The sequence below is a fragment of the Panthera tigris genome, chromosome E2 (assembly GCF_018350195.1).
Source record: "Panthera tigris isolate Pti1 chromosome E2, P.tigris_Pti1_mat1.1, whole genome shotgun sequence".
Lineage (NCBI taxonomy): Eukaryota > Metazoa > Chordata > Mammalia > Carnivora > Felidae > Panthera > Panthera tigris.
Genome location: NC_056674.1, coordinates 2,297,510 through 2,324,926, shown reverse-complemented (window position 1 = coordinate 2,324,926; position 27,417 = coordinate 2,297,510). Strand labels below are relative to the sequence as shown.

The following is a 27,417-nucleotide window of genomic DNA, read 5'->3' as shown; positions in this document are numbered from 1 at the left end:
TGCGAAATGTATAACCATGAGAGTTACGCCATTCTAACTTTGACCACAACTGAGAAAATAACATCCAGATTTGTGAAGGGTAAGCATGCATATAGGATAATAGAACAGTTAACTTTTCATTTACACTTGTCATAGTACTGTAAAAACATAAAATATCTCCAACACTTGGAGCAAATGGGTGAGCAAATTAACAGAATGCTCATGGAGAGGCAGGTCTATTCTTCCTCCCCTTCCACACCCCTGGCTTTGTTAATTTCTTTGCCAACCTGCCATAGAGATTGGTTCCAAATCAATGGTCACAAACCTACTATATATAATATAAACTAATAAGACATTGTACTTGCCTGCAGACGTTTAGAATTTTCTAGGGAATACATAATATTAAAATGTGCAAAAATATATAAAAGACACAGGTAATAACCAAGAAGAAGATGGTGAACTCCATTGTGAGTGGAGGACATGGGAACAGGGATTACTTGGAGATAGTGACCATATTAAAGGAAGAACAGGACTCAGGCTGACTAGGCACTTAAGAGTTGGAAGGCTATTGAAGGCAAAGAGAGAAAGTACACATGCCCAAGATAGTGGCAGGAGGTTGTAGAGTATTAGAGGAGTGGCAAATTCCAGTATTTAGTATAGTGACTGGCACATTGAAGTGGTAAGTACTAGTGAGATCTTGAGTGAATAAATGAATGAAAATGTTTCAGTATAACTGGATTTTCTGAGCCATAGTTGTCAGGGAACACTTAAATCTGAAGGTGACTCAGACATTGAGATAAAACCCTTGGGAAAATAGGCTAAGGAATCACTAGTGATGTTTGAAGACTCTGGTGAACTCAGGGTAACCACAGCAGCAACCAGACTTAAACCTAGTCCAGTTCTTGTCTGTATTAATGAATTCTTCCCTCCCCCCACCCCATCCAAGGCTTAACAGAAGGAATGACATGACCATTTCCAGAAATCTATTTACCTGTGTTGGTTCTACACATGATTCCTAGCTTTTGGGGTCGGGGATGGGGGGAGAATTACAAAGCACGCAAAACAAGAATAATCTACACTTTACATCCCCACCAAGTGACAAAGCACTCCAGAACTACTCAAAGTGACACCTGTTGGACTGACAAAATTTTAAACAACTATAATATGTTCAAGGCTGTAACCAAAAAGATGCACAGCAGCCAAACTACATGGGTCATTTGAGCAGAGGTGGAACTACATGAATCATGGAAATAATAGAAATGAACACAGATGAACACGTTTTCAACAGGTTCATCAGTATACTTAAGTATACTTGACACAGCCAAGGAAACAATAAGTGAACCTTGAAGGTAGGTTTTTAATCCAAATATATTTCTTAAATTATAGCAAATGCAAATGGTCTAAACACACCAGTTAAGAGATGGCAAAACAACTGAATTGAAAAGCAGGACCCAGCATATGCTAGCAGAAACTTTAAATATACAGGCATACATAATTAAAAGTGGGGGAAAAGATAGAACACGCAAACACTGATGAAAGAAAGTTGGAATATTAGTGTCAGATGAAGCAGACATTAGAACAACAAATGTAATCAGGGATAAAGAGACATAAAAAGGATCAATTTCCAGGTAAACATAACAGTCCTAATTGTACATGTATCAAACTACAGAGGTAGAAATTACACAAATGAAAAAAGAACAGAAAGGGTAAATGGCTCAATCCACTATTACTGGAGATTTCACCATTGTCTCTCTGCTATTAATAGAACAAGTAGTATATAGAACCCCTGAACAACAAAATTGACCAAATTAACTAGTTGACATTTATAAAACATAAGAGAATACATTCAAGTACACATGAAGCATTTTACCAAAACCATAAAACAAATCTTAAGTTTTAAACAACTGGTTGTATAAATTGTATTCCCTGACTATGGCAGAACTAAACTAGCAACAACAGTAAGATACCTGAAAATGTTTGGAAAGCTTAAACTACAAATTCCTTTTTTTTTTTTTTTTTAACGTTTATTCATTTTTCTTATAGAGACAGTGTGAGTGGGGGAGGGGCAGAGAGAGAGGGAGACACAGAATCTGAAGCAGGCTCCAGGCTCTGAGCTGTCAGCACAGAGCCCGATGCGGGGCTTGAACTCACAGACCGTGAGATCACGATCTGAACTGAAGTCGGACGCTTCACCACTGAGCCACCCAGGCGCCCCTCCCTTTTTTTTTTTTTTTTTTTTTTTGTTAAAAAGACCTGTTCAGATTGTTCTTGAGAAAACTTTTGATCATTCCAAGAAAATTTCCCATTTCATCTAAGTTCTCAAATCATTTCCATGAAGTCCACAACATTCTCGTAACCATTTCATAACTGTAGAATTTGTGGTGATGTCACCTCTGCTATTCCAGATATTGGTAACTTGTGTATTTTCTTTTTTCAGTAGTCAGTCTGAAGATTTATTAGTTTTATTGACCTGTTTTTGCTTCCTATTTCATTGATTTCTTTTTATTATTTACATGCTAATGCTAATGTGGAAATTTGTTAAGGTGGAAATTGTGTTAATTGTGTTAATTTGAAGTCACTGGGAGCTTTTGAAATTTTATAACTTAGTGTAGTGTATTCCCTTCTAAGCACTGTGTTAGCTGCATCCCACACATTTTGACATGGTGTGTTCTAAGTTTCACTCAATTTTAAATACTTCCTTTTTTTCCTTTTTGATTTCTCTTTAGACTCATGGATTACTGTTTAGGTCCAACTACTTGGAGATTTTTCAAGTATCTTTGTGTTACTGATTTCTAATTTAATCCTTTCTAGTCAGAAAATGTGTTTTATATGACTGGAGTTTTTTTAAGTTTATTGAGATATGTTTTAAAGCCTGGAATATGGTCTATTTTGATAAATATAATATTGGATGCAGTCAAATAATTTATATTCTATTCTTGGATGAAAGGTTTTTAAAATGTCAGGTCAAGTTTGTTGGATAGTATAGTTCAGGTCTTCAGTATCCTTACTGATTTTCTGTTTACTTGTTCTTATGACAGATGTGTGTCAGAATCTCTTATAATTTTGGATTTGTCCATTTCTCCTTGTAATTCTATCAGTTCTTTTCCCAGGTAATTCAAGTGGTTTCCTCACATGCATGCTGTGATCAGTGTTCAGGTAAAAACTAGAGTTTTTACACAAAAGATTCTGATGTCTAGGTGTTTTTTCCTCTAAGAGCTCTCAGGCACTTCATCCTAAGAACGCTAGCCACCTCAGTCAATCTCCCTGGCTCCCAGACCCATCTCAACTCAGGGAGACCATAGCCTGGAAACTCTCCATGCAGTTATTTGGGGGAAATCACAGTACTCACCTCATTTGTTTCCCATTTTTCAGGGATCTCTGTCTCATTGCCTGATGTCCAGTGTCTTGGATACCAAGGTTTCATATATTTTGTCCAGTTTTAAGTGTTTCAGATGAGATGATAAACTATCCTCCTCCCCCCTCCCCCATAATTCCATCTTCACTGGAAGTTTATATCTCAAATTCACATTTAACAAGAACAGAATGACTATGGATGTAGGAATAAAAAAAACTGCAATTAACATTCTTGTGTACATGCTTTTGAAAACTTTCACCAGTATTTTTGGAGAAGTTCCTGGATCAAAAAGATAGGCAAATTCTAATAGATCTTTAACTTGCCCTTTCTATTCAAACTACCAACACTCTAGAATGAAGGATTTTTGGATGAATTTTTATGTACCTTCATTCAGTGCTGCCTACATCTTGCTCAGCAAGTTGGGATATACTGGTATAGTTTTTCAAAATTTCTTCTACCTACTTTTTCTCCATTATGCCAGTCTTATGAGAGGGTAGAGGGTGCCAGAGATCCTGGCATGTTCATTTAGTGTGGCCCTGTTGTTTCTGTATTAAACTTTTCATAGTGTGTGATGTGAGATGGTCTCGATTTATTTTTTCTTTTCTTTGAGAGCAAGTGTGACTGGGGGAGGGGCAGAGGGAGAGAAAAGTTCTTAAGCAGGCTCCACACCCAATGCAGAGCCCAATGTGGGCTTGCTCTCACAACTGAGATCATGACCTGAGCTGAAATCAAGAGCTTAACTAGCTGAGCTACTCGGGCGCCCTTCCCTTTACTTTTTCAATGGGGCTGGCTTTTTTCTTTTGTCATTTCATTCAATTTTGTTAGAAGGAAGTTCTGTTAAGTCTGAATCTTCTGTTCCATAGGGTCTCTGAAAGACTTTTAAATTTTTGAATAGAGGCCCCCGGGTGGCTCAGTTGAGCGTCGGTTGAGCATCCGACTTCAGCTCAGGTCATGATCTCACGGTTGGTGAGTTCCAGCCCTGCATCAGAGTCTGTGCTGACAGCCTAGAGCCTGTAGTCTGCTTTGGATTCTGTGTCTCCCTCTCTCTGCCCCTCCCCCGCTCATGCTCTGTCTCTGTCTCTCTTTCTCAAAAATAAACACTAAAAAAGATTTTTTTTTAATTTTTTTAATGAATAGAGCTCTTCCTGATCTAGCTATTTTTCCAAGGGCAGTGCTCCAGACTGGCAAGAAATTTGTTTTAGCCCGGTGATTCTCAGATGTTACTGTGTATTCAGATCACCTGGGGATTTTGTAGAGCTGCAGATTCTGAATCACTAGGTCTGGATTAGGGCCCAATATTCTGGAATTGTGAGAAATTATCAAGTGATGCTGCTGGTCTGTAGCCCACACTTTCAGTAGTAAGTATTTAGCCTTTCTTTACCTTACAGTCCTGCATATCATTGGCAGTTTCTCTCCCCTCTGACATATGATAGGTTAGCTTTTCAAAACCCAAGTGTTTCCTCCTTAAACCCTTCAGCTACTCACCCTTCCACTCTGCAACTGTAAACCATTTAGGGAGGCTTCTAAAGTGAGACTTTTTGAAGTAAAACTGTGGTTCTAATCAAGACACTTTTCTTTTGCCCTTCCAGATAGGACATTGCTTTGGAAGAATTTTATACTCTTTGATATTACAGCATCAGTTTCCTCCCAGGATTCTTACCACATTTAGCCACATTTCCTTATGGATTTTGAGGCTCAGGATTGTAGATATTTCTTCACTTCATCAAAGATGGAGCTCCCATATATGTTTCTTGTTGCTTTAATTTGGCTTCAGAAAGGAGAAAGGGAGAGACACATCTTGGTTCCACCTCTTTATATTCAGGAGCTAGTAAATACATTTAAAGTCTCCTCATGAATATGTATGATTTTGCCTCCTTAAGGGTATGTACCACTCGACCACTCACAGACACAGTGGAAGGGTGGGGAGTGGGGAGGCGGAAATGAAGTTTCTTTACTTGAAGGCAACCCTCTTTGTAGATCAGGTCTGCTGTCCTTTATGTAAACAGCTTTACTTGCTGTTGGTTGCCTCTGACACCTGTGAAGGAAGCCTTCTTTGGAAGGATTTAAAAGGAACTCGCCTGAAGTCTGGCATGAATGGTCCAGGAGATGAGGCTCAACCACTAGTCACCCAAGCCCTGGTCTCTTGATGTTGAGGTTGTCCTGTCTAGCATGCAGCCATTTTAAGATTACTGGCAAGATAGCTAAATTATAAGCTTACAGTGTACCGAGTCCAGTCCACCCATGGAAATTTAACTTAACCCTTGCTACAGGGTCTGAGGCAGCACCACCTCATCAAACACACTCTGCAGCAAATATTGGAATATTCGCACACTTAGTGAATCGATCAGTGTCCTTGTCAGGCCAAATTTTTTCTTTATGGGAAGTGACTCTCAACCTCCCTCCACCTTGTCCCCATTCCATGGGAATTTTGTGAACTGGTCAATCCAGTGATCCAGTCCCACTACCAGAGGCATGTGCACTTGACCCAGACTGGCCAGAGTATCCCATACCATGGACCTAGTGAGCGGTCCAGAGAACCAAATTCTATTTTAGAACAAATTCTATTTTTCTTCTCTGACTGACATGGAGACTAAGAGAAAGATCATTTTCCTTTTGAGATTAAAAGCTGGCAGGACCTTTTAAGTCTAATATCAAGAGGCCATTTTATTTCCCCCACCAAGAGAGAGCCTGCCAGAGAATGAAACAACTAATCTCTGATAGTCTGAGTGATCACCTAAAGCTGCACCATATACACACTATATCTTTCAATTTCAGGTCCTAAAAATTCCTTTTTCCAAGCTAATTGGAATTAGGTTTCTGTCAGAATCCTAATCCTAAATTGCTGCTTTTCCATTTATCAACTTTATAGACTCTTTAGTAATATTTCTTAGGAAAGATAAGAATTTAACTCATCCCACCATATTAACTCCTCTGTTGTATTTTACCTGGAAATACAGGTAACCTGTTTCTTATTCTGTTGACTTTAATTAGATCTTCTGAATCTCCTCTATGAGAATATTGCCCCTCATCCTTCCTCAATCTCTCATTATTACCATCAACCTCCCACCATCCAATCTGTCAGCTACATTTTGCCTGTTACATTAAGTAGACAGTAAATAGTCCTACATACATGCAGAGACAAACTTAAGTGACTTGTCTATATATTGTAAAGTTGGAAATAAAATAGCACTCAATCATTATCATGGTGTAAATATTCTCTGAAGAGTTGGAGCCAAGCAGTGTGTGAAGATTACATTTCCTCCTCTATAGGTCCGATGTTATCCCAGTATGCACTTAGAGGAGTCACTTCCTGGTATCAGTCAAATGGATTTTATTTTTTCATATCTGTTTTCCAAAATCATACCGCATTTCATGGGGACTTTATATTCAGACCTGATAACTGGTATGGTTTTTCAAAGCCAATAATTGCCTGTCTTCCTAAGAACAAACTTCTATTCTTCACCGTATTGTTATAATCCTCCAACTTCGTACCTACTTAATGTAACCTATTTCAATCTTCCTGAAGATTTTCTTCATTGAGTTCCTGGATTTGTAGCCTAGAGTGATTTGGTCTGATTGTTGTAGAACCATTATCCTAGTCATCCTCAGCACCGCTTTCCCAATCACATGTGTTTATTGAAGTTTTTCCTGCTGCCGCCTTCCTGTTTTATCCAAATTTTGCTGAAGCTAATCCTTTAGTACCCTAATAAAGGATAAATGAGAGTAAACTGAAGCAAACTACACATACAGAATATCAATGTTTGGTCTCACGCTTTATTGTTGTTTGGGTATAGACTTCTAGATTCAAAGTAATTTTACTTTGTAACTTGGAAGGTGCAGCACATTCTGTATTATCTAATATTGCTGACAGGGAGGAGGCTAATGGTATCTTGAATGTTCTTTTTAGAGACACTGACATTTTTTTAAAGCTTTTTGAAAAGGATGGTTTCATCTTCAGTATTCTGAAATTTCACAAGCATATTTCTGGATGTATTTTTTTCCCATTGTAATTGTTTTTGCCAATTCAGCCCAACACTTGGTGAACTATTCCAAGCTGAACATTCATAACTTTCTTCAGTTTATAAAGGTTCTCAATCATTTGATATCCTTTCTCTGTAAACTTCTTTGGAACTCCTATTAATTGAATGTCCCTTTTTGTTTATAATTTATGAGCTTGGAAAGTTTCCTGAATTTTCTTTAAAAACTTCTGTTAGGTTTATTACAGCAATAACATTTTTTTCATTCTTAGGAGTTCGGATTTGTTTTTTTCTACAAAACAGACGATTTCTTTCTGTACTATTTTTTTCTTTAAAACGATTTAAAAAATTTTTAACTCCAGTATAGTTAACATTGTTGCATCCACTTCAGGTGTACAGTATTACCTAATTTTTTTTATATAGATTCCCATAAATATGGGAATACTTAGGTTCAAATTTAATATAAATTTTGTTTTCTTCTGTTATTACATAACTTTCCCCACTGTAGGTTTATTTCGGTCTCTTGCTTCTTATTCTGATAGTTTTCATATGTTATGATCCTTAACTGTCTGTTCAACATTTAGGAATGATATGCCTTGAGGCGTCTGGCTGGCTCAGTTGGTAGAACATAAAACTCTTGATCTCAGGGTTGTGAGTTGAGTCCCATGTTGGGTATAGAGATTACTTTTTAAAAAATCTGATTATGGCTTGATTATTCCAGGTAGCTGTATATCAGTTTCCCTGGATGGGAAAGGTTACTGGGATCTCTGTATGCTTGGGAAGGACTGGCAAGTCGATGAGCTAATATTCTCTAAATTCCAAAAAGGTTCTAATTTACCTGCCAGCTTTCTCTCATGCTAAGTTCACTTTTTCATAGGTAAAATTTCTTACATTGTTGTTTAGAACTTCAAATACTACAGAGAACACAAAATCTCCTCTTGACCAGAATATCCAATCCCAGTCTCCTCCCTAGAAGGAACACTTATTAGTTGGGTGTGTCTCTCCAGACCCTTTCTAAATATTTGCATACTTATTTAAATGTGTTAGAAATGTTTTTAAAATATATAATACTGTGCAAATCTGCAAAATTTGCTGCTTCAGTGTCCTTCAGACAAATCCATCCATGTCTATATCATTGGTCCCTTCTTTGAAACTGCTGCTAGTATTTCTAGTCAAGTCCCATGGAACTCTAGATTGTTTCCAGTGTTTCATGTACTAATCATACTGCCTTCCAAAGGGACTTGAGTGAACATGTTAAAAACTTCACTGCCTCCAAAATGGCAATGAGGAGTACTCATTTCTCCAAACAGCTGCCACTTTTTGATATTATTATTTAAATCTGTATCTCAATACTAGTGAGGTTAAGCAGGGACTCCTTTATCAGCCATCCCGATTTCTTCTATGATCTACCTATTCTTATACTTTGTCCATTTTTATACTTGTTTAGTTGTCCTTTACTTATAGGTGTTCTTACATCTTTCCCTTTATATATTATAAATAATTTCTTCCCTTCTGTTGTTTTTAAATTGTTTAAAGCATTTTTTAGAAAGATCTGTTCAATCCCAGTTCGTAAATATATCCTACTATATTTTCTTATAATACTTGCTAATTTTACATTTAAGAATTTATTTAACTGGAACTCATTTTTGTGGATGGTGTGAAGGATCCTATTCAATTTACTTATAGAAGAGAGGGTGAAGTGAGGAAGCTGTTGACTGCCACATAGAAAGGCACTGAACAGTCTTGTCACTGTTTCTTATTACCCCCAGCCTCTGTAGAGTGGCTTTTGTTACGGACATCCCTATCATTCAAACATTTCAGATAGCAGCAGCCTCTGCTACATTTCATGAATGAACACTTTCTTCCCTTTTGTCTGTTATTTGTTCAACTCTCTCATCCACTGATGATCCTCTTTTCTGATCTTTTTTGTTTGGTACCTTTTACATTGTTTTATCTGTTTAATGGGATAAGGAAATAAAGTAAATTTGTAAAGAAAATTCTGATTGTCCCAGTGAAAATTCTGATATTGACTAGTTACCTTTCAGAAATTTTGTACAAATTCATACTTCCTCATATCACTGCATAGAAGTATTTCCTTTTCTGTGCTTTTGCAATGCAGATTTTTTTTATCAGTTTGATAGTGACAAATGGATAGTTCGTTTAACTTGTTCTTATTCTAGTGAGATTCTGTCACTTACCAGTCACCTGTTGCTTCTTTATATCCTTTGCTCATGGGAGTAGTGTCATTTCCTAAGTGATCTGTAGGAGCACTTTTATGTTAAGGATATGAATTTCATATATGTTGTGATATCTACAATACTGATAATAAAAAACTTTGTGTTTATACTGTCTTTGACTATATAAAGGCTTAATAAAATTCCTATGCAGTAAAACCTGGAATCTGTGTGTGTGTGGCTTCTGGATCTCATGTCTTGTTTAGGAAGATTGTTTTCACTGTGATTATAAATTACAGCGTCCTTTAATAACTTTTACATTCAGATAAAAGGATGAGTTGGTTTTGTAGAGCAGAATTAATGTTATTAATACTGTTAAGCCACTGACATAGTACCTTTATTTATATATTTATGTGTTTCCCTGTGTGAATGTATATGTGTGTGCGTTGACATGCACACAGTGTTTCAAGCCTTAAAAAAAAATTAGGATTCTATTAGTTACAAAGAGTCTGTAAATTAATTTTGGGCCTCTAACATCTCTAGAATAGTCTTCCCCCTGCAGAAGGATAAAGTGTCTATTCAAGTCTTCCTTTTCATCCATTTTCTGCGTACCTGTAATGCTGTGTGAGTTGGTTCTGAATTGATTGCATATTCAAAGCCTCCAGGAGTCAGGAAGTAATATAAAGTGTACAATAAATCAGATGTAAAGAAGGAGTGGTTTGAACTGTGGAGAACTGGAAAACATGCCCACATAAAGGTATTATTATTATTATTATTTTGTATTCATGTTAAACTCGGTGACTACCAAATCAAATGTCTGTGGGCAGCCAGTTTAGGAGTACTGATCTGTAATTTTCTTTTCCCCTCTAGTTTCAGAATTACAGCTTGGAGAGCTAGCTTAACCTTTTCAGTTTTAAATGACATAGATTTAATACAATTCAACCACCTGGAATTAGGAGAGGGATCAAACTTCCATTTTATTTTCTATTCTTCTTTGGTTATTGGTCTTTTTGTCTTTTAAAAAATACCTATCTTGCCTTTGTCTAAGTGTAAATGTTGAATATATCTTAGTAAAGCCTACTTGTTACTAGTGATTTTTAAAATCTGGCTTCTTAGAACTGCTGAATATCTAATGAAGTTTTTACCAACAAAGTCAGATCTTACTCTGTATCATCATGGACTTTAACACCAATGCTACTGTATTAGATGCCCTTATCAACCACTTTAGAACAATGACTGCTATTCTTAATCAAAAATATTTATAATCTCTTAAGTGTTGAGCTGCTACTGCTTTTCTCAGATGATCCCTGCTAAGATGATCAGGTTTTCTTTGTATACCACAATATCTCTTCATTTTACAGTAATGTTTATTAAGTGATTACTTTATGCTAGGCACTCTGAGCAATTTACATGCATTCTCTCATTTAATTCTCCCATCAACTTTTGAGGTAGTACCATTATTATTCCCATAATATAAATAAGACTGAACCTTACAAAGGACAAAATGTTTCTAAAACTAGAGGGTTAGAAAATGGAAGAGCAAGGATTAGAACCCAGATCTGTTTGATGCTGGAATAGGAGTTCTTAATTGTCCAAAGAATTAGATGGATTTTGACACAAAACAGTACTTTGTAAGGTATAAATGGAACAAGGTATCTGGGGCAGGGGGTCTTTTACGCTATTTTGAGGAATGTGTGCTTTAACCTAAGAACTATGGGATACCAATGAAGGAGAAGTGATATCGTCAAACTTTTAAAGTACAAGTTTGACTACAGTGTAGGCAACTGACAAAGGAAATGGTAAATACAGGGAGACCAATCAGAAAGTTATTTCCATAGTCCATATGAAATAGATTACTGTGTATTGGACAAAGATAATGGAAGGGAAATGGATTAAAGGAGTCTGGTTCAAGGCATTTTTAGGAGATAAAACCTACAGGTCTTGGCAACTGACTGGACATAGAGGGTGAGGGAGAGGAAGGAGTCAAGAATGACTCCATGGTATGAATTCTCTCATGCTGGGCAAGGTGGGCACGCTGCCTGAAAGATTTTCTGCAATCTTTACATTCATAGGGTCTCTCTCCTGTATGAATTCTTTGATGTAGAGTAAGAGATCCACTGTAGCTGAAGGCTTTCCCACAAATGTTACATTCATAAGGTTTCTCTCCAGTATGAATTCGCTTATGTTGAGCAAGGCCTGCATTCTGGCTAAATGTTTTCCTACATTCCTTACACATATAAGGTTTTTCTCCAGTATGACTTCTCTGATGTTGTGCAAGTGATGAACTATTGCTAAAGGCCTTCCCACATTCAATACACTCATAGGGTTTCTCTCCAGTATGAACCCTCTGATGTTGATCAAGGTATGCAATCTGGCTGAACGCTTTCCTGCATACTTTACATTCATAAGGTTTTTCTCCAGTATGAACTCTCTGATGTTGAGCAAGGTGTGCATATTGGCTGAAAGCTTTCCTACATTCCTTACATTCATAAGGTCTCTCTCCGGTATGAATTCTCTGATGTACTATTAGGTATCCACGATGGCTAAAGGCTTTCCCACACACATTACATACATAAGGTTTCTCTCCTGTATGAATTCTCTGATGCTGAGCAAGAAATGAACCATTACTAAAGGCCTTTCCACATTCAATACATTCAAAAGGTCTCTCTCCAGTATGAACTCTCTGATGTTGAGCCAGGTGTGCAATCTGGCTGAAGGCTTTTTTACATTCTTTACACTGATAAGGTCTCTCTCCAGTATGAACTCTCTGATGTTGAGCAAGGTGTGCATTCTGGCTGAAGGCTTTCCTACATTCTTTACATTCATAAGGTTTCTCCCCAGTATGTATTCTCTTATGTTGAGCTAGGTTTGCACTCTGGCTGAAGGTTTTCCCACATTCAACACATGCATAGGGTTTCTCTCCAGTATGAATTCTCTGATGAAGAGTAAGAGATGAGCTCTGGTTGAAAACTTTCTCACATTCATTACATTTCAAAAGTTTCTTTTGTACACAGACTTTCTTATGTTTCATTTCAACAGATTTTTTTCGGTAGTTTCTCTTTTGTGGCTCATGCTTATGTACTCTTTCTTTGGTGGGAAAATTCTGTTTTATATCAAATATTGCATCCTGATGGAAAGTTTGCCAAGATTTAGTATATTCATTACTTTTGTCTTCAGTGAGGATTTCTTCATGAGTGGTGATCAGTTGTCTAGAATGTGCCTCCTGACTGCCTAACTGGTTCTTAAACCAGTCCTCACATCTACAGTCTTCTCTCAAACTGGGGCAGTCAAGGCTATAACTAAGATGGCTTCTTCCCATTGTCAGTACTTTGGATGATTCTTCATAAATAACTTGCTTTGATGAAAATTCATTGTTTTTAAATGCATCCTCCCAATCTAAAAGATACCAAGAAAACAAATGTCTTTTGTATTTGTTCATTAGAAGATAACTTCTGAAACAAAAATTTTATAGTTATATTAATATTAGTCTCCAAACACCCTTTCTTTCTTGCCTTAGGCTATCTTGCATTCAACCATTATCTTTAAAAAGCCAATTTCATAATGTTAATGTGGCTTAAAACACCTCCATAAGATCCCCAGACCCTAAGGTACTGTTAGTTGCCTTAGGTTATACATGCAGCTATAGCTAAACTTTTGTAGCCTAAAAAAAATGTCTTCTTGACAGTAGTTTTCTATGTGATATAGTTCAACCAAACGTAAATTAAAAAAAAAAATTTTTTTTAACATATTTATTTTGAGAGAGAGAGAGTGCAAGCTGGGGAGGGGCAGAGAGGGAGAGCCAGAATCTGAAGCAGTCTCCAGGCTCTGAGCTGTCAGCACAGAGCCCAATGCAGGGCTCGAACCCACGAACCGTGAGATCATGACCTGAGCCAAAGTTGGACACTTAACCGACTGAGCCACCCAAGTGCCCCAACCAAATCTAAATTTTTAATTGCTCCCAAAGCTAAAATGCCTTCACGTAAAAGTAATTTTGTATTAAATTGCTTGATTTTATTAACCTGCCACAAGCCTTAATTTGCCACCTTCCCCATCACCTATTCTCAAGATTTTCCAGTGCTTTCTCACCATATTAATAATAAAACCAAAATTCCTATTATGGTTTAGAAAATCAATGTAGTAATGAACATAAATGTAAAAACCTTTAATAAAATTACTGAAGATCAAATCCAAGAAAATATGAAAGCATAATCATTACCACTCATAGCTGATCCCAGCAATGTGAGGTTGGCTTAATATGTGAAAACCAATGTAATTCACCACATTAATAGATTAAAGGTGGAAAAATCATGTGATCATTTCAAAAGATACAGAAAGAGTATGTGACTACATTTAACATCTATTTATTATAAAAATTCTTAGTAAACCAGGAATATAAAATTTCCTTAAACTGATAAAGGGCATCTAAGAAACATGAACTTAGTGGTGAAAGACTGAATAGGTTTTCCCTTAAGATTAGAAATAATCCAAGTATGTCTACTCTTAGCAATTCTATTCAACATTATATAGGAGGTCCTTGCTATTGCAGCAAGTCAAGAAAAAGAAGCTGTAAGATCAGAAAGGAAGAAATAAACTGTATTTGCAGGTAACATGATGGTCTATGCAGAAAATCCTCAGAAACCTACAAACAACTACTAGAACTACTAAATAAATCTAGCAAGATCGTAAGATAGAAAATATAAAGATCAGTTTACATTTTTGCATACTAGCAACAAACAACTGGAAAATGGAATTTTTAAGAATTCTATTTATAATAGCACTAAAACTTACCGTAAGACTCAGAAAAAAATACATATATATAGCCACTACACCGGATATTACAGAACATTGATAAGAGAATATTAAAAAGACTAATAAATGGCTAAATACACCATACTCATGAACTAAAAAACTCAAATGACATTAATTAGAATATCAGTTCTTCCCAAATTGATGTATAGATTCCACATAATCCCAATCAAAATCCTAGCAGGCTTTTGGGGTAGAAATTCTTAACTTCATTCTAAAATTTATTTGGGAATGCAAATGGATTTAAATAAAGTGATTTTACAAGTTGAACTATTTCATATCAAAAGTTACTATAAAGCTATAGTAATTAGACTAGTACTGATGAAAGGATATATAGATAGATGGAATAGAATAGAGTTCAGAACTCGACCCATGTAGATATGACCAACTGCTTTTGGTACAAAGTTACCAGCAAGGCAGTATAATGGTTAAAGTCTTTTCAAAAAAAGATACTCAAGCAACTGTATATCCAAATAGTTGGGGGAGAGGACCAAAACCTTGTTCTTTACCTCATATAAGACACAATATTTAGCTCATGTAAATGTAAAAGCTAAAACTATAGGAGAAAACACAGAAAAAAATTTTTGTGACTCAGGGGTAGCAAGAATTTCTAAGGTATGACACAAAAACCACCAAACGACAAATTAATAAATTGGACTTTACAAATATTGAAAACTGGATGTTCAAAAGGCAGCAGTAGAAAAACAATAACACAAGCCACAACTAGCATACATATATCCCAATACATATAAATGGCAAAAGACTTGTATTAAGACTATATAAAGAAGTCTTACAATTCAGCAAGAATAAAAAATAATAATAAAACATGGGCAAAAGATTTGAACACTTTACAACAGATATATGGTCAGTAAGCACATGAAAAGACATTCAACATTATGTCATCAGAGAAATGCATCTTAAAAGCATAATGAGATACCACAACACAACCATTAGAATGAATAAAATTAAAAGCTGACAATAACAAGGTATATGGAACAACTGCAAGTCTTCGACATTGCTTCTGGGAATGAAAATGGTACAGACACTGGAAAACCAGCAGTTTCTTTAAAAGGTAAACATACTCCTATTGTCTGACTCATTACACTTTTAGATATTTACCCAAGAGAAATTAAAACATACATGCATACAAAGTCCTATAAATGACAGCTTCAGAGACACTTTGTAATAGCCAAAAACTGGAAATAACCTAAATGTCTGTGAACAGGTGAATGGAAAAACAAAATGTGGGAGATCTACATAAAATTGTGAATGATTTTCAAAATTATGAGTAAAATAAGCCAGACATAATATATACTGTATGGTTCCATTTAGCTTAGATGGAAACTAATCTAAAATAACCAGGATCAGAATAGCATTTGGAGCCAGGAGTAGAGAAAAAATGGTACATAAAGAGGCATAGGCCATCTTTTGGGGTGATGGAAACACTGTATGTCTTGATAATAATGATCGTTTCATGGGTTTATACAACAGTCAGAACTCCTCACACTGTATAATGTATATGGATGTGACTTACTGTATGTAATTCTTTAATAAAGTTATTAAGAAAAAAATAAGATGGAAATAGGTAAGTAAAGACTGACTTTAATAACATAATAAAAAGAGTAAAACTTATGTAACAAGCTCTTTACACTGAAAATAAAGACTTAAACCTTGGAACCTATGGAATATTTACAAATACCAATTATATGTTTGGCCATACAAAATCCTAAAGTCAGAAAGTAGAATTAGTACTAATTCCTATTTGATCAAATATGATAAAACAATTTGATCAAAATACAATAAAACTAGAAACTTTCTTGTAAACAACTCTTGTGTAAAAGAAATTTTTTCAAAGTAGGTTATTTAGGAAACAGCAATAACAAAAATACTAAAAATCAGAATCTCTGGAAAACAGCTAAAGTTATATTCAAAGGAGAATTCATAGCCCTTAATCATTTAGTGAATAAAAGAAAATGAAATGATTAAGCACTTATTTCAGCAAAACAGAGAACAAAATAAATCTCAGAAAACTAGAACAATGGAATTAGTGAAAAGCAAAAAATAAAGAATTGGAGAAGAGTGGTAACACTAATAAATCCTTAAACTGGACTTTAAAAATAAAATTGATTCATAACTAGCTACCTAATAATTTTTTTAAAAAAAGAATAGGTATACAAAATAAATTAAAATTGGAAACTATAGATACTAAAAATAAAAAGGGTTACAAGATTATTTTGTTCAGGTTCATGAAAATAAATTTGATAACGTGAATGAAAAGGTGATGTTTAGAAAAATAAAAATTTGGGGCACCTGGGTGGCTTAGTCAGTTAAGTGTCCAACTCCTGATTTCGGCTTAGGTCACGATCTCGTGGTTTGGGAGTTCGAGCCCTGCGTCAGGCTCGATGCTGACAGCACAGAGCCTGCTTGGTATTCTCTTTCTCTTTCCTTCTCCCTCTCTCTCTGCCCCTCCCCACTCACTCACGCGCGCTCTCTCTCTCTCTCTCTCTCTCAAAATAAATAAACTTTATTTATTTATTTAATGTTTATTTTTTATTTTTGAGAGAGAGACAGAGTCTGTGAGTGGGCAAGAGGCAGAGAGAGAGGGACACATAGAATCCAAAGCAGGCTCCAGGCTCTGAGCTGTCAGCACAGAGCCCAACGTGGGGCTCGAACTCAGCAACCACAGATCATAACCTGAGCTGAAGTCGGACACTTAACTGAGCCACCTAGGTGCCCCAATAAATAAACTTTAAAAAATAAAAATAAAAACTTAGGGGTGCCTGGCTGGCTCAGTCGGAAGAGCATGCGACTCTTGATCTTGGGGTCATGAGCTCCAGCCCTATGCTGGGCAATAATGACTGCTTAATAAAAAAAGAAAAAGAAAAATTTGTAAAATTTCACCCAAGGCAGAAACTGTAGAGACCATTTATCACAAAGAGAACACTGAGAAAGTTGTCAAAGATCCACTTACTCACAAAGGCCTCAGGACCAGGGTTTCTCTCTCAAGCTATAAGACTAGTGACCTCATTCATTCATACTAGCATCTCTATGCCAGACTTTTTCTTCTAAGCCTCTGTCCCACTCTAGTGGCATGTTGCATTTCTTCACTCCAAAGTCTCTCCATCTCATAAAAATAACTCTTCTGTCCCAAGTCAAATTATGTTTTCCCCTACCAACATATTCTTCTGGCTTATTTCTATTAAATGGTGTCACCATCCAGTCGCCCAGACTTGAAAACGTAACTGGGAATTATTTCTTTTTTCCTTGATGGTTAATAAACCTCTGAATAACCCCAAGAAGTTAGCAGAATTATTTTCTCAAAGTAAAAATTCAGTGAATCCTTCAATATAAAGGAATGAGTGACTAAAAAGGGGGAAAAAAAATAGTCATTGTTGTCTCTGGATTTTTTTAAATGTGATGAAGCAACTTGTGCCAAAACTAAAAAAGAAGGGCAAGCAGACAGTGCCAGTTTGGACTCAGAGAACAGGAGAGGGTTATTAGAGAATACAGTGACGTATTCTCTATATATACAAGAGAATATATATATATATATATACAAGAAGAGTAAGTTAGCTCACGCTAATGACACCTCACTGTTTCTTCCCAGGCCTTCAGCCTTTAAGAAAAGCTACCCAGGAAACATCAATTATACGCTGGAAGCTTTCAGAATAGCTGAGCTTTTCCCTGCAATGGACTCTACCTTCCTAATTCTCACTCACCAGGGTATGTGCCTCTTGTCCCCTCCTTCTTCACCATCCAGGGCTCTTTTCCTTGTTCCAATAATGAGATCACATCTGGCTTAGAAACTGAAACTCCTGCTTACAAGAAATAAAAGGGGAATTAGCCAGATCTGTAAGGCAGATCGAGTTGCTTGGTCATCAGGAAGTTGATGAGGGCATTACAGAAGGGAGGATAGGAAGATGTGAAGTATTCTCAAGAATGGGAAAATGAAGTGGTAGAAATAATCCAATGAAGCTGCCAGTTCTACAAAACTCAACCCATTTTGGGAAGCACAAGAAAGGGAAATTTAGTGAAGTACATCAGAGGCTTCCTAAACATTGGAAAGCAGCCCTGTGTGCAGATTCTGAATTCTGGCGAGACTTCCTTACCCAGTGATACCAGGCTCCTATAGTTCTCCAACATCACCTTCCTGTACAAATTCCTCTGAGCAGGGTTCAGCCACTCCCACTCCTCTTGGGAGAAATCTACGGCCACATCCCCAAATGTCACCAAATCCTGAAATGACATAAACATATTCTTTTATGCTCAACTAGTGTTCCTAACGTCAGACTGGCATAGTTTGAAAAGTTAAGTTGTACTTTTAGAGAGAAATAGTGCATATAGTGAAATTTTCAGGCCATATCTTGGGTTCTGTGCAACACATGTCAAACACTTGCTAAGATGATTTCTCTTGCTTGGTTTTAATATTCTGTCATGGAAAAGCATACAATTTCTGGCATAGTCTATAGTCTCTACTGATGGTGAAAAGATTAATAGCACAAAAATGGGCAATAACAGAACACTATAAACAAGAGCAAAATGTTATTCATACTAAATGCTAATGCATTTCTCAATATGGAAAATCAGGATAGACTAGGACAGTGAAAGAAGACTTTAAGGAAGAGACAGGAACATGAGTTAAGCCCTCTAAGTTGTATGTGGTCTAAACCTACATTTTCCAAACTCTTCAATGGAATGGCCAATGTTCCAGGTATGTCAATAGAGTAACATATATAAATGTATTTGATGTTCATAATATTGATTTCTTAAAATTAAACATGTAGGTAATAAATACATTAAGTAAGTTCTGTAGTGATTTCGCAAAATATAACTTAAAGAAATGTATGCCATAACAGAACAACTGGGGTCATAAAAGATTATCTAACAGCTCTTGATAACCCCAGTGAGTTTCAAAGATGGTGACTTCTCTTTACAGAAACAAAATAATACTAATTTTAAGCACTGTTAAATAGTATTTCAGATGTGATAATGAAGTGTAGTGAAAAACCCCTACAGCTCTCACTAGAGGAATATACCCAGTTGTGCATGTCTAATGAGCAAGAGTTTTTCAAATGTTACAGTGTAGTTCTCAAGTAATAATGCTACGTTGAATTAAGGATCTTTATCCCATGGAATAAGACCTGGTCTGCTTCCTAAAAATTCAAAATGGATATTCTTTCTAATGAGGTAAATCTACTCCAGACTTACCAGGGCTTGCATATGGTTTCTATATGCTCCACTGGTTTGGCGTGTCACAGAGCAAAACTGACTCTTTAACTGGGATGATATACAGATACACTCAATGGTACACATCTGAAGAGCTGAACTGATCTGTTAAATACTGAAATACTGTCACATTGGTTGGTAAACAGCTACTGCACTGAGCCCTGTGGTGACAATCCCAGATCTCCCCACAGCCCAGCAACTGAAGGGGAATACCCAGCACTCCAGTGGCCTCCAGTATCCCATCTAGGGTAAGTTCTGGTGTGTGCCCTTGCCTTAGTGGTCATCAGATATGAACATCACTCCTATTGATGTGACTCTGCAGTGTAATGGTCCTACTGAAGATGTATTTAAGTACATCAATGCTTTTATGCAAATATTTTTAATGGAAAAAATGAGTCGATATTGGGCTAGTGCCCCAGTAATGGACAACAGTGTTAAGGAAGCTATACAGGAAGCAGAAGTATGCCTCCAAGAAACATCAGTTACATACATCAGCTTGTTCTTACATGCTTCCATTTCTAAAACACTTCTTACTACAGGGAAATATGGGAAGTGAGTAAAGGCTTCAAGAAAGGAAGGAAAGGAACATGAGTTGGGTCTTAAAAGAAAAAATTTGCCCTAGACAGGGCTGGATACTGTCAAGCATCAATTCTATCAAACCTCAAACACTTCAATACAAACTCTAATATTTTGTGCAAAAAAAAGTGTTCTACACACATTTCTACTGTAAACAGAGTTGAGGCAGCTTTTGCTAGGCAGTGTTCTTAAAAGACATTTTTTTAGCTGCACATCCTAAAGGAGTCTAGGTTTCAACTGGCTGACTGTCCTTTTCCTCTCAGCCAATGAGACCTGAATATCTTGCAAATATTTTAATATTTGTTTTGATTTGATAAAACAGGAACTTCATATGATTTGTAATCATCAAAGAAACTTACCAAATAATGTCCAGTATTTCTACCCTCAGTGAATTTTTTTCCTTTTTATAAAAGTTAAAATAATTGGAAGTCCTCATCCCCACATCTACCCACCATGTCACCCTACCTCCTAGAAACAATAAAAATTTAGTTAGTATATATTTCTTCAAATGTTTCCTTATACAGACATGTCTGATTATCTATTCGCATTCATTTACTTATAAAATCACTTTTGTTGGATTGATAACATAATGTGGTATAAATATGTTGTACCTTATTTACTAATCCGTTTATTTTCATTTATACGAATCTTAATTTTTCACTATGATGTCAGAATTGGGATTCTCACTAATTTAACATTACAGTAGAGTTCTCATATAATACTACGGTATGTTAAAGATTCAATAGAGGTCTCTAATTATTTCCTTAAAATGAATCCTAGAAGATATTCTCTCCACGGAGACTATGATTCCCCAAACGTACTTAACCTCAGAAAAAAATTTAAATTATGTTATTGTGACCTAGCAAGAATTGGAGCTACTGAAAAAATAATTCAGGCTGGGAGTAAAGTGTTGACCTGCACTCAAAGAAATACTAATGGTTCTTCAGGTGGAGGAAAATGGAAAGAGATGGAAAGGAAAATCAAGAAGAAATCAAGAGTCCCAGAGGAATAACTATAAATATAATTAATAATAATAATAAATGGGAGTTAAATCACTATGGGGCCTTATCTTGTTCAGAAAGTAGTAAGAGTAGTAACTATAGAAGGAAGATTGCAGAAGGAAGAAAGGAGATAATTACATAATGATATGGGTAAATATCCTGGAGTGACCACTAAAAGGATAATAAAAATAATGTATAATTAACAAGATAATAAAGAAAAAGTACTTGATTTATTCAGAAGAAGGTAAACAAGGAGAAATAAAGGAACAAAGAACAGATGGGAGTAAGTAGAAAACAAACTACAAGGCTATACACACAAATACATCAGTATTAGCCTTAAACACAAATACATCAGTAATTACATTAAACGAAAATGTAGTGAACACTAATTAAAAGACAAATATTCTCAGAATGGATCCCTTTAAAAAGATCAATGTTTTGAGGGAGATGTGGGATTGTGGGAGGCATAAGGAATCATGGGAAGCACACAGGGCCACTTACAGCAGCCAAATCGTGGCAGCCACAGGGACTGTGGAAGGCATGAAGCTGCAACCAACAATATGCTGTTTACAAGAGGCACACTTGAATATAATCATTAGGAGAGGCTTTTAAAAAATGTGCGTTAAAATCATCCTTGGACATGGGGCACCTGAGTGGCTCAGTCAGTTAAGCATCTGACTTTGGCTCAGGTCATGATCTCACAGTTCATGAGTTCGAGCCCAGTGTCGGGCTCTGTGCCTGGAGCCTGCTTCAGATTCTGTGTCTCCCTGTCTCTCTGCCCTCCCCCCACCCTATCTGTCAAAAATAAACAAACACTAAAACACATTAAAAAAATCATCTGTGGACTTAATAGAAATGCGGTTTTCTGGATCCTCCCACCAGAGACTGATTCATGGGGTCCCAGAAATAGCACTGGGGCCAATGGGCTCTGTCTATTCTACACATCATACCCTCTGCTTTTTGCTTTTTCCATTACCAATTCAGTGGCAGGAGAAAAGAGGTAGCTGGCTCTTACCTCTCTGGGCTCACTCACAGATGAGAAATTCACAATTTTGTTCATTTATATATTAATTTGACAAATATTTACTGAATGCCTACTCCCTATAATGTTCTAAGTATTGGAAATACAATGGTGAACAAAATACAGTCTCTCCTCTTGTGGAGTTAATATTCTAACATAGGAGAAAGACATTAAACATAAAGTCATACTATGACAAAAACAAGGGAAGGTGATTTAGAGTGAAAAGGTGTTTTAGATAGGATGATCAAGGCAAACCTCAAGGAAGCAGTAATGTTTGAACAACAGTCTAAAAGTGAGAGAGCAAGCCATGCCAACACCTAAGAGAAGAGAGTTACAGAAGAGGGAGGAGCAAATACAAAGGTTCAGAGACAGGAAAGAGCTGGGTGAGTCTACGGAACAGCTAGTTGGCCAGTGTGACTGGAGCAGAGAAAAAGACTTATAGAAAATGAGGTATGGGGTAGCCAGGAGCTGGACCATGTAGGGCCTTAGAGACTGTGGAGAGGACATTGGATTTCATTCCAAGTAAAATGAGAAGCCAATGAAGATTCCAAAGGAATGAAATGTTGTGTTCTATCACTGTTCACAGTGTCCTTTATGATTTTCTACCACCGTCTTCAAATCATCACTCACCATCATCTATTTATACTGACAATCAACATATACTACAACTTCCTACATCTGATACAATCACTAACTAGTGGCATAGATATGTCATTTTCCTCACTTGGCCTGTTTTTCCTCATCTGTAAAATAAGTGACTTGTACAAGATCACCCATAATTTTCATCCTGGCTTTATTATTTTATGAGCTTAGATATGTGCTACTCAATACACTAGGTACTAGTCACATGTGGCTATTTCATTTTAAATCAGTTAACATTAAAAATTCAGTTCCTACAGTAGCTAGTGGCTACTGTATTGGACAATGCGGATGTAGAACATTTCTATTATCAGTCATCACCGAGAGTTCTCCTGGACAGTGCTGCTCTAATTGATTTCTTCTGGCTTATCTTCTTGTTTACAGCCATGTTCTATATTTTCATCCAACAGTTCACCTGTTTTACTCTTTACATTTAACCTACAGAATGTATCTAACCTCAAAGGGTGAGGAAGGAGTCTTTTTTCTAAATGAATAATCCATTCTGTCTACACTGATTTAAAATAATATCACTTTACAGGGCTCCTGGGTGGCTCAGCCGGTTAAGCATCTGACACTTCATCTTGGCTCAGGTCATGATTTCATGGTTCATGAGTTTGAGCACTGCATCAGGCTCTGTGCTAGCAGCGTGGAGCCTGCTTGGGATTACCTCTCTCCCTCCCTTTCTGCTCCTCCTCCTCTCATGTTCTCGCCCTCTCAAAATAAAAAACTTTAAAATAATATCACGGGGGTGCCTGGGTGGCTCAGTTGGTTCAGTGTCCAACTTCGGCTCAGGTTATGATCTCACAGTTCGGGAGTTCAAGCCCTGCATCAGGCTCTCTGCTGTCACCACAGAGCCCGCTCTGGATCCTCTGTCACCTCTCTCTCTGCCCCTCCCCAGCTCATTCTGTCTGTCAAAAAAAATAAACATTAAAAAAAATAAAATAACATCACTTACATTATCATGATAAACAAATGAGCAAACATTAAACTATGAAAACAAAGACAGTGTCTACTTTTATTTGACACAGTATTCCCAGCATTTGGTATACATGAAGTCTTTAATAACTATATGTTCAGTGAATGAATAAATACTTTCCATTCTTACTTGTATTTGTTTCTGGGCATTATATGTTGATCTTTTCATTTGTTTCTTCTGGCTCCCATTCCACACTATTTACTGTTTTTATTATAGATGTATACAGTCATTTTAAAATATAGATTCAAGTACTCTCTCCTGTTCTCATTTTTTCAAAAAATGTCCTGTTTTTTTTTCCATACTAATTTCACAAATCTTAACTACATGACCTAAAATATCCTGGCTGTAGCCCACTACTAACTCAGTATGTCCCTAAAACAGGACCTTATTACCCCCATGGAGTCCCATTCTTCAGAGCCCACTGATTGCCTGGGAAAATCCCTGCCTTCACTGACCCACACTTTAACACTCCAAAGCAACACATTCCACTCTTCACAATGACCCTGAGCAAGAGATCTTGTCATGTACTATAACTGAGATTGCCCCAATAGCCCTTGTCTTGCCTTCCTCTTAAACCTGGGTTTGTGAGAAAGCTTTACACTTGTAGTCACATCAGAACACACCTTGACCTCAATGAATCAAATCCCTATAATGAAGGCTTTCATATCCCTCCAAGGAGTGCATTTTTGCCTCCTGAGAGCTCCTAACAGAACACCTAACCCACAGGAGGAGCAGAGCTATTTCTTGAACGAAGATGAAAATGCCGGCTTAGGAACAAAGGAAGCTCACTGGGCTTTTGGGGACCTCCTTTTAATGGATTGAAGAACATGAGGACCAGGTCACTGAATGAATGGGACTTTGTTAGCTGGGGAATTTCAGAAGAAAAAAGCAAGATATTCATATACAACCTGAAAAACAAAGCACCTCAGGGAGAAAAAATCCTTCCTTACCTTGGACATGGCTTTAAGAATTTAAGAATTTATGACAGCTCTTCTGTCCACCTCCTTCAGGCTCCTCAATGGAAGGGCAGTGTCTGGAAAAACAGAGCTGGAGAGGGAGAAAGAAACCATAAATAGCACTGTCAAGTAAGGATTATTTTTCTCTTCACCCATGAAATCTGTTCATTAGTGAAATAATCCAAGGCTTCATAGTAATAAGTTAGCCCAACTGGAATCCAGGTCTGACTTTTTAGTCTTTCCATCAGATAATGATAGTAAAAGGGAATATGTTACCACCCTTACTACAAAATGAGATAAAGCTACAAACAATGCCTCAGAGAAAGCATCTTTAAAAAAATTTTTTTAATGTTTATTTATTTTTGAGACACGAAGACATGAAGACAAAGCAAAGCACGAGTGTGGAAGGGGCAGAGAGAGGGGGAGACACAGAACCCAAAGCAGGCTCCAGGCTCTGTGCTGACAGCAGACAGCCCAATACGGGGCTGGAACTCAGGAACCACGAGATCATGACCTGAGCCGAAGTCAGCCGCTTAGCCAACTGGGCCACACAGGTGCCCCAGGGAAAGCTTCTTCATACAGAGTAGGCATCAGAGGGGTCATGTGGTCTGGAAGACACTGGACCAAAGAGTCAGAACACTCTGCTTGTAGCCCTGGCTTATGACAAACTCTACCTGGAAACCATTCTCTGAACTTTTCTGAGCAATTTCCTCAAAAAAGAGATGGGCGAGAGGGCTGTGCATTCGCAGTCACTGAAACTCCTAATCATGAGTTATTTTCTACCAAACCTCTCTGCCTTGGAGAGCAAAGCAATTATCTCAGAAGCAGCATAAGGTAACAGTAAGAACCACCAGGTTTGGGGATCAGAACACCTGGCGGCAGATACTCGGTCTACCACTCACGAGCTCTGCAACCTCCATGACTTAGGTCTAACCACTCCAAACCTCAGTTTCGTCATCAGTGAAATGGTACCTACTCCCTATCAGTTGCTGGAAGGATCATGAGATGATGCACAGGAAGCATTCCGCCTAGTGCTTGGCACATCCCTTGTGCTCAGTAAATGTCAGTGATTTATGGTCACAAATAGCACACAGTAGGTCTCCTCTTCTATTCCTCACCTACTCTAGAGCCCAGGAGAGGAAGGGAAAGAGCCTCCTTCTGTGCCAGAGAGGGCTAAGGCCCAGCAGCCTCCTCATCTGCCGTCCAGGCCTGAAGCTGGGGCTCCCCTCTCCTCTCTCAAGCGTTCCCTTCCATCCCAGTCCCACTCAGGCTCGCCCTGACCGCCCGATCTTCGCGAACACCCCCACCCGGCCGCCGCAGGAGCCACACAGTCCTCCTGCTGGCGGCTCGCCTGGCACCCGTCCCCTCACAGTGGGTCGCACTGTCACACCAACAGAAGGTCACACAACCTCACGCCGTCTCACAGGACCACACACACAGCTGCACACTCACCGTCACTGTCATGGTCACAGACGCTCGCACAGGCACACACAGGCGCACGCACGTTGTGACATGGTCTCCCACGGTCACAGGCCCCCTCGCACGCCCGCTCCAGCCCCGCAGGCCCGCTGGCGCGCGCGCCCATCCCCGACATCCTCACCGCCTCCTCCCCGAGGGTCGGCACCTCCCTGCGCGCCGTCGGCCGCCGGGAGCCCAGCGGCCCGCGGGCCGGGGCGGGGCCTCGCTCGCGGCCGGACCGCCGGGCTCACAAAGGGGCCGCGGCGCGCGGGCGGGCAGCGGGGCCCGCCGCGGGGGCCGCCGGGAAATGGAGTCCAGGCCGCGCGCGGCGCTGGGCATCCTGGGACGGCTGGCAGACGGCTCCTGCTCCCGCCCCTGGGCGTCTGCGCCCCTCTCCCGAAACTCCGGGCTTTCCGACCCAGAGCCAGGACCCGCCCAGCCCGGTCAGGCCGACCGAGTCCCGCCCCGGCCTGGACGCGCCGGCTCCGAGTGCGCAGGCGCACCGTCCTCTGTCCCCGTAGGGGCCCCGAGCCGGGCGGGGTCGAGGTGCGCACGCGCAGTGCACGGGCCCGCGGGCGCGATTCCCTGGTTGGGCTTGCAAGGTGAGCGGTTCGCGGGACGGAAGCGGAGCTGGTCGACTGGGTGTGCGGGCCGGAGCGCTGGGGAGAGGTCAGCAGGTCCGGGCGGGTGGGCCGGAGCCCGGGTGCCGGGTGTCCTTACTTCCGTTCCTTTTATGTCTTCTCTCTCCTCCTCGTCTCATTAGGCTCTTATTGAGCGTCCCCTGTGTGCCCGGCAGTGTTACAGGCACTGGGGACACACCTGAACCCGCGCAAGTGAATCCCCACCCTCGTGTGGCTGACCTTCTAATACGGGAGAAACTCACTAAATACACACACACACACACACACACACACACGCAAACCAACCACACCCACACCCACACCCACACGCACTGGGGCGCCTGGGTGGCTCAGTCGGTTGGGTGTCCGACTTTGGCGCCCCGCGTCTGGCTCTGTGCTGACAGCTCAGAGCCTGCAGCCTGCTTCAGATTATGTCTCTGGCTCTCTCTGCCCCTCCCCCACTTGTGCTCTGTCTCTAAAATAAGTAAACATTAAAAAAAATTTTTTTTAATATACTGGGAAGTGACAGTTTTCTTATAAAGAGAAACAGCGGTTTGGGGCGCCTGGCTGGCTCAGTCAGAAGAGCATGTGGCTTTTGATCTTGGGGTGGTGAGTTCAAGCCCCTCCTTCGCTGTAGAGATTACTTAAAAAAT

General features: G+C 38.7%; 2 protein-coding genes across 7 annotated transcripts in view; one reads left to right on the top strand and one right to left on the bottom strand.

The window, feature by feature from the left end:
• Positions 1-27,417, top strand: part of LOC102954817 (zinc finger protein 582) — a 122,607-nt gene that overhangs the window by 59,770 nt on the left and 35,420 nt on the right. The window lies entirely within an intron of this gene.
• ZNF583 (zinc finger protein 583) lies at positions 10,343-26,374 on the bottom strand. Of its 3 annotated transcripts, none has more exons than XM_042970668.1 (5): positions 26,287-26,374; positions 24,681-24,777; positions 18,401-18,527; positions 18,011-18,109; positions 10,343-12,881 (listed from the first exon to the last, which is right to left on the bottom strand). In XM_042970668.1, the coding sequence occupies exons 2-5, from the start codon at positions 24,687-24,689 to the stop codon at positions 11,404-11,406; spliced, it is 1,713 nt and encodes a 570-aa protein (XP_042826602.1). In that variant the 5' UTR covers positions 24,690-24,777; positions 26,287-26,374; the 3' UTR covers positions 10,343-11,403. The 3 variants fall into 3 exon arrangements, with proteins under 3 accessions (XP_042826602.1, XP_042826603.1, XP_007080672.3); XM_042970669.1 differs by lacking the exon at positions 26,287-26,374 and adding an exon at positions 26,139-26,174; XM_007080610.3 differs by lacking the exons at positions 24,681-24,777; positions 26,287-26,374 and having other exon boundaries at positions 18,011-18,106; positions 18,401-18,539.

Bases quoted from the DNA above. Each gene is read 5' to 3' on its own strand.
- ZNF583 (XM_042970668.1), bottom strand. The intron at 18,110-18,400 runs GTAAGGAAGTCT...ATTTCTTGTAAG, and splicing joins TAGGAGCCTGGTATCACTGG to CAGGAGTTTCAGTTTCTAAG. The intron at 12,882-18,010 runs GTGAGTGAGAAT...GGTATCTTTTAG, and splicing joins GACAAGAGGCACATACCCTG to ATTGGGAGGATGCATTTAAA.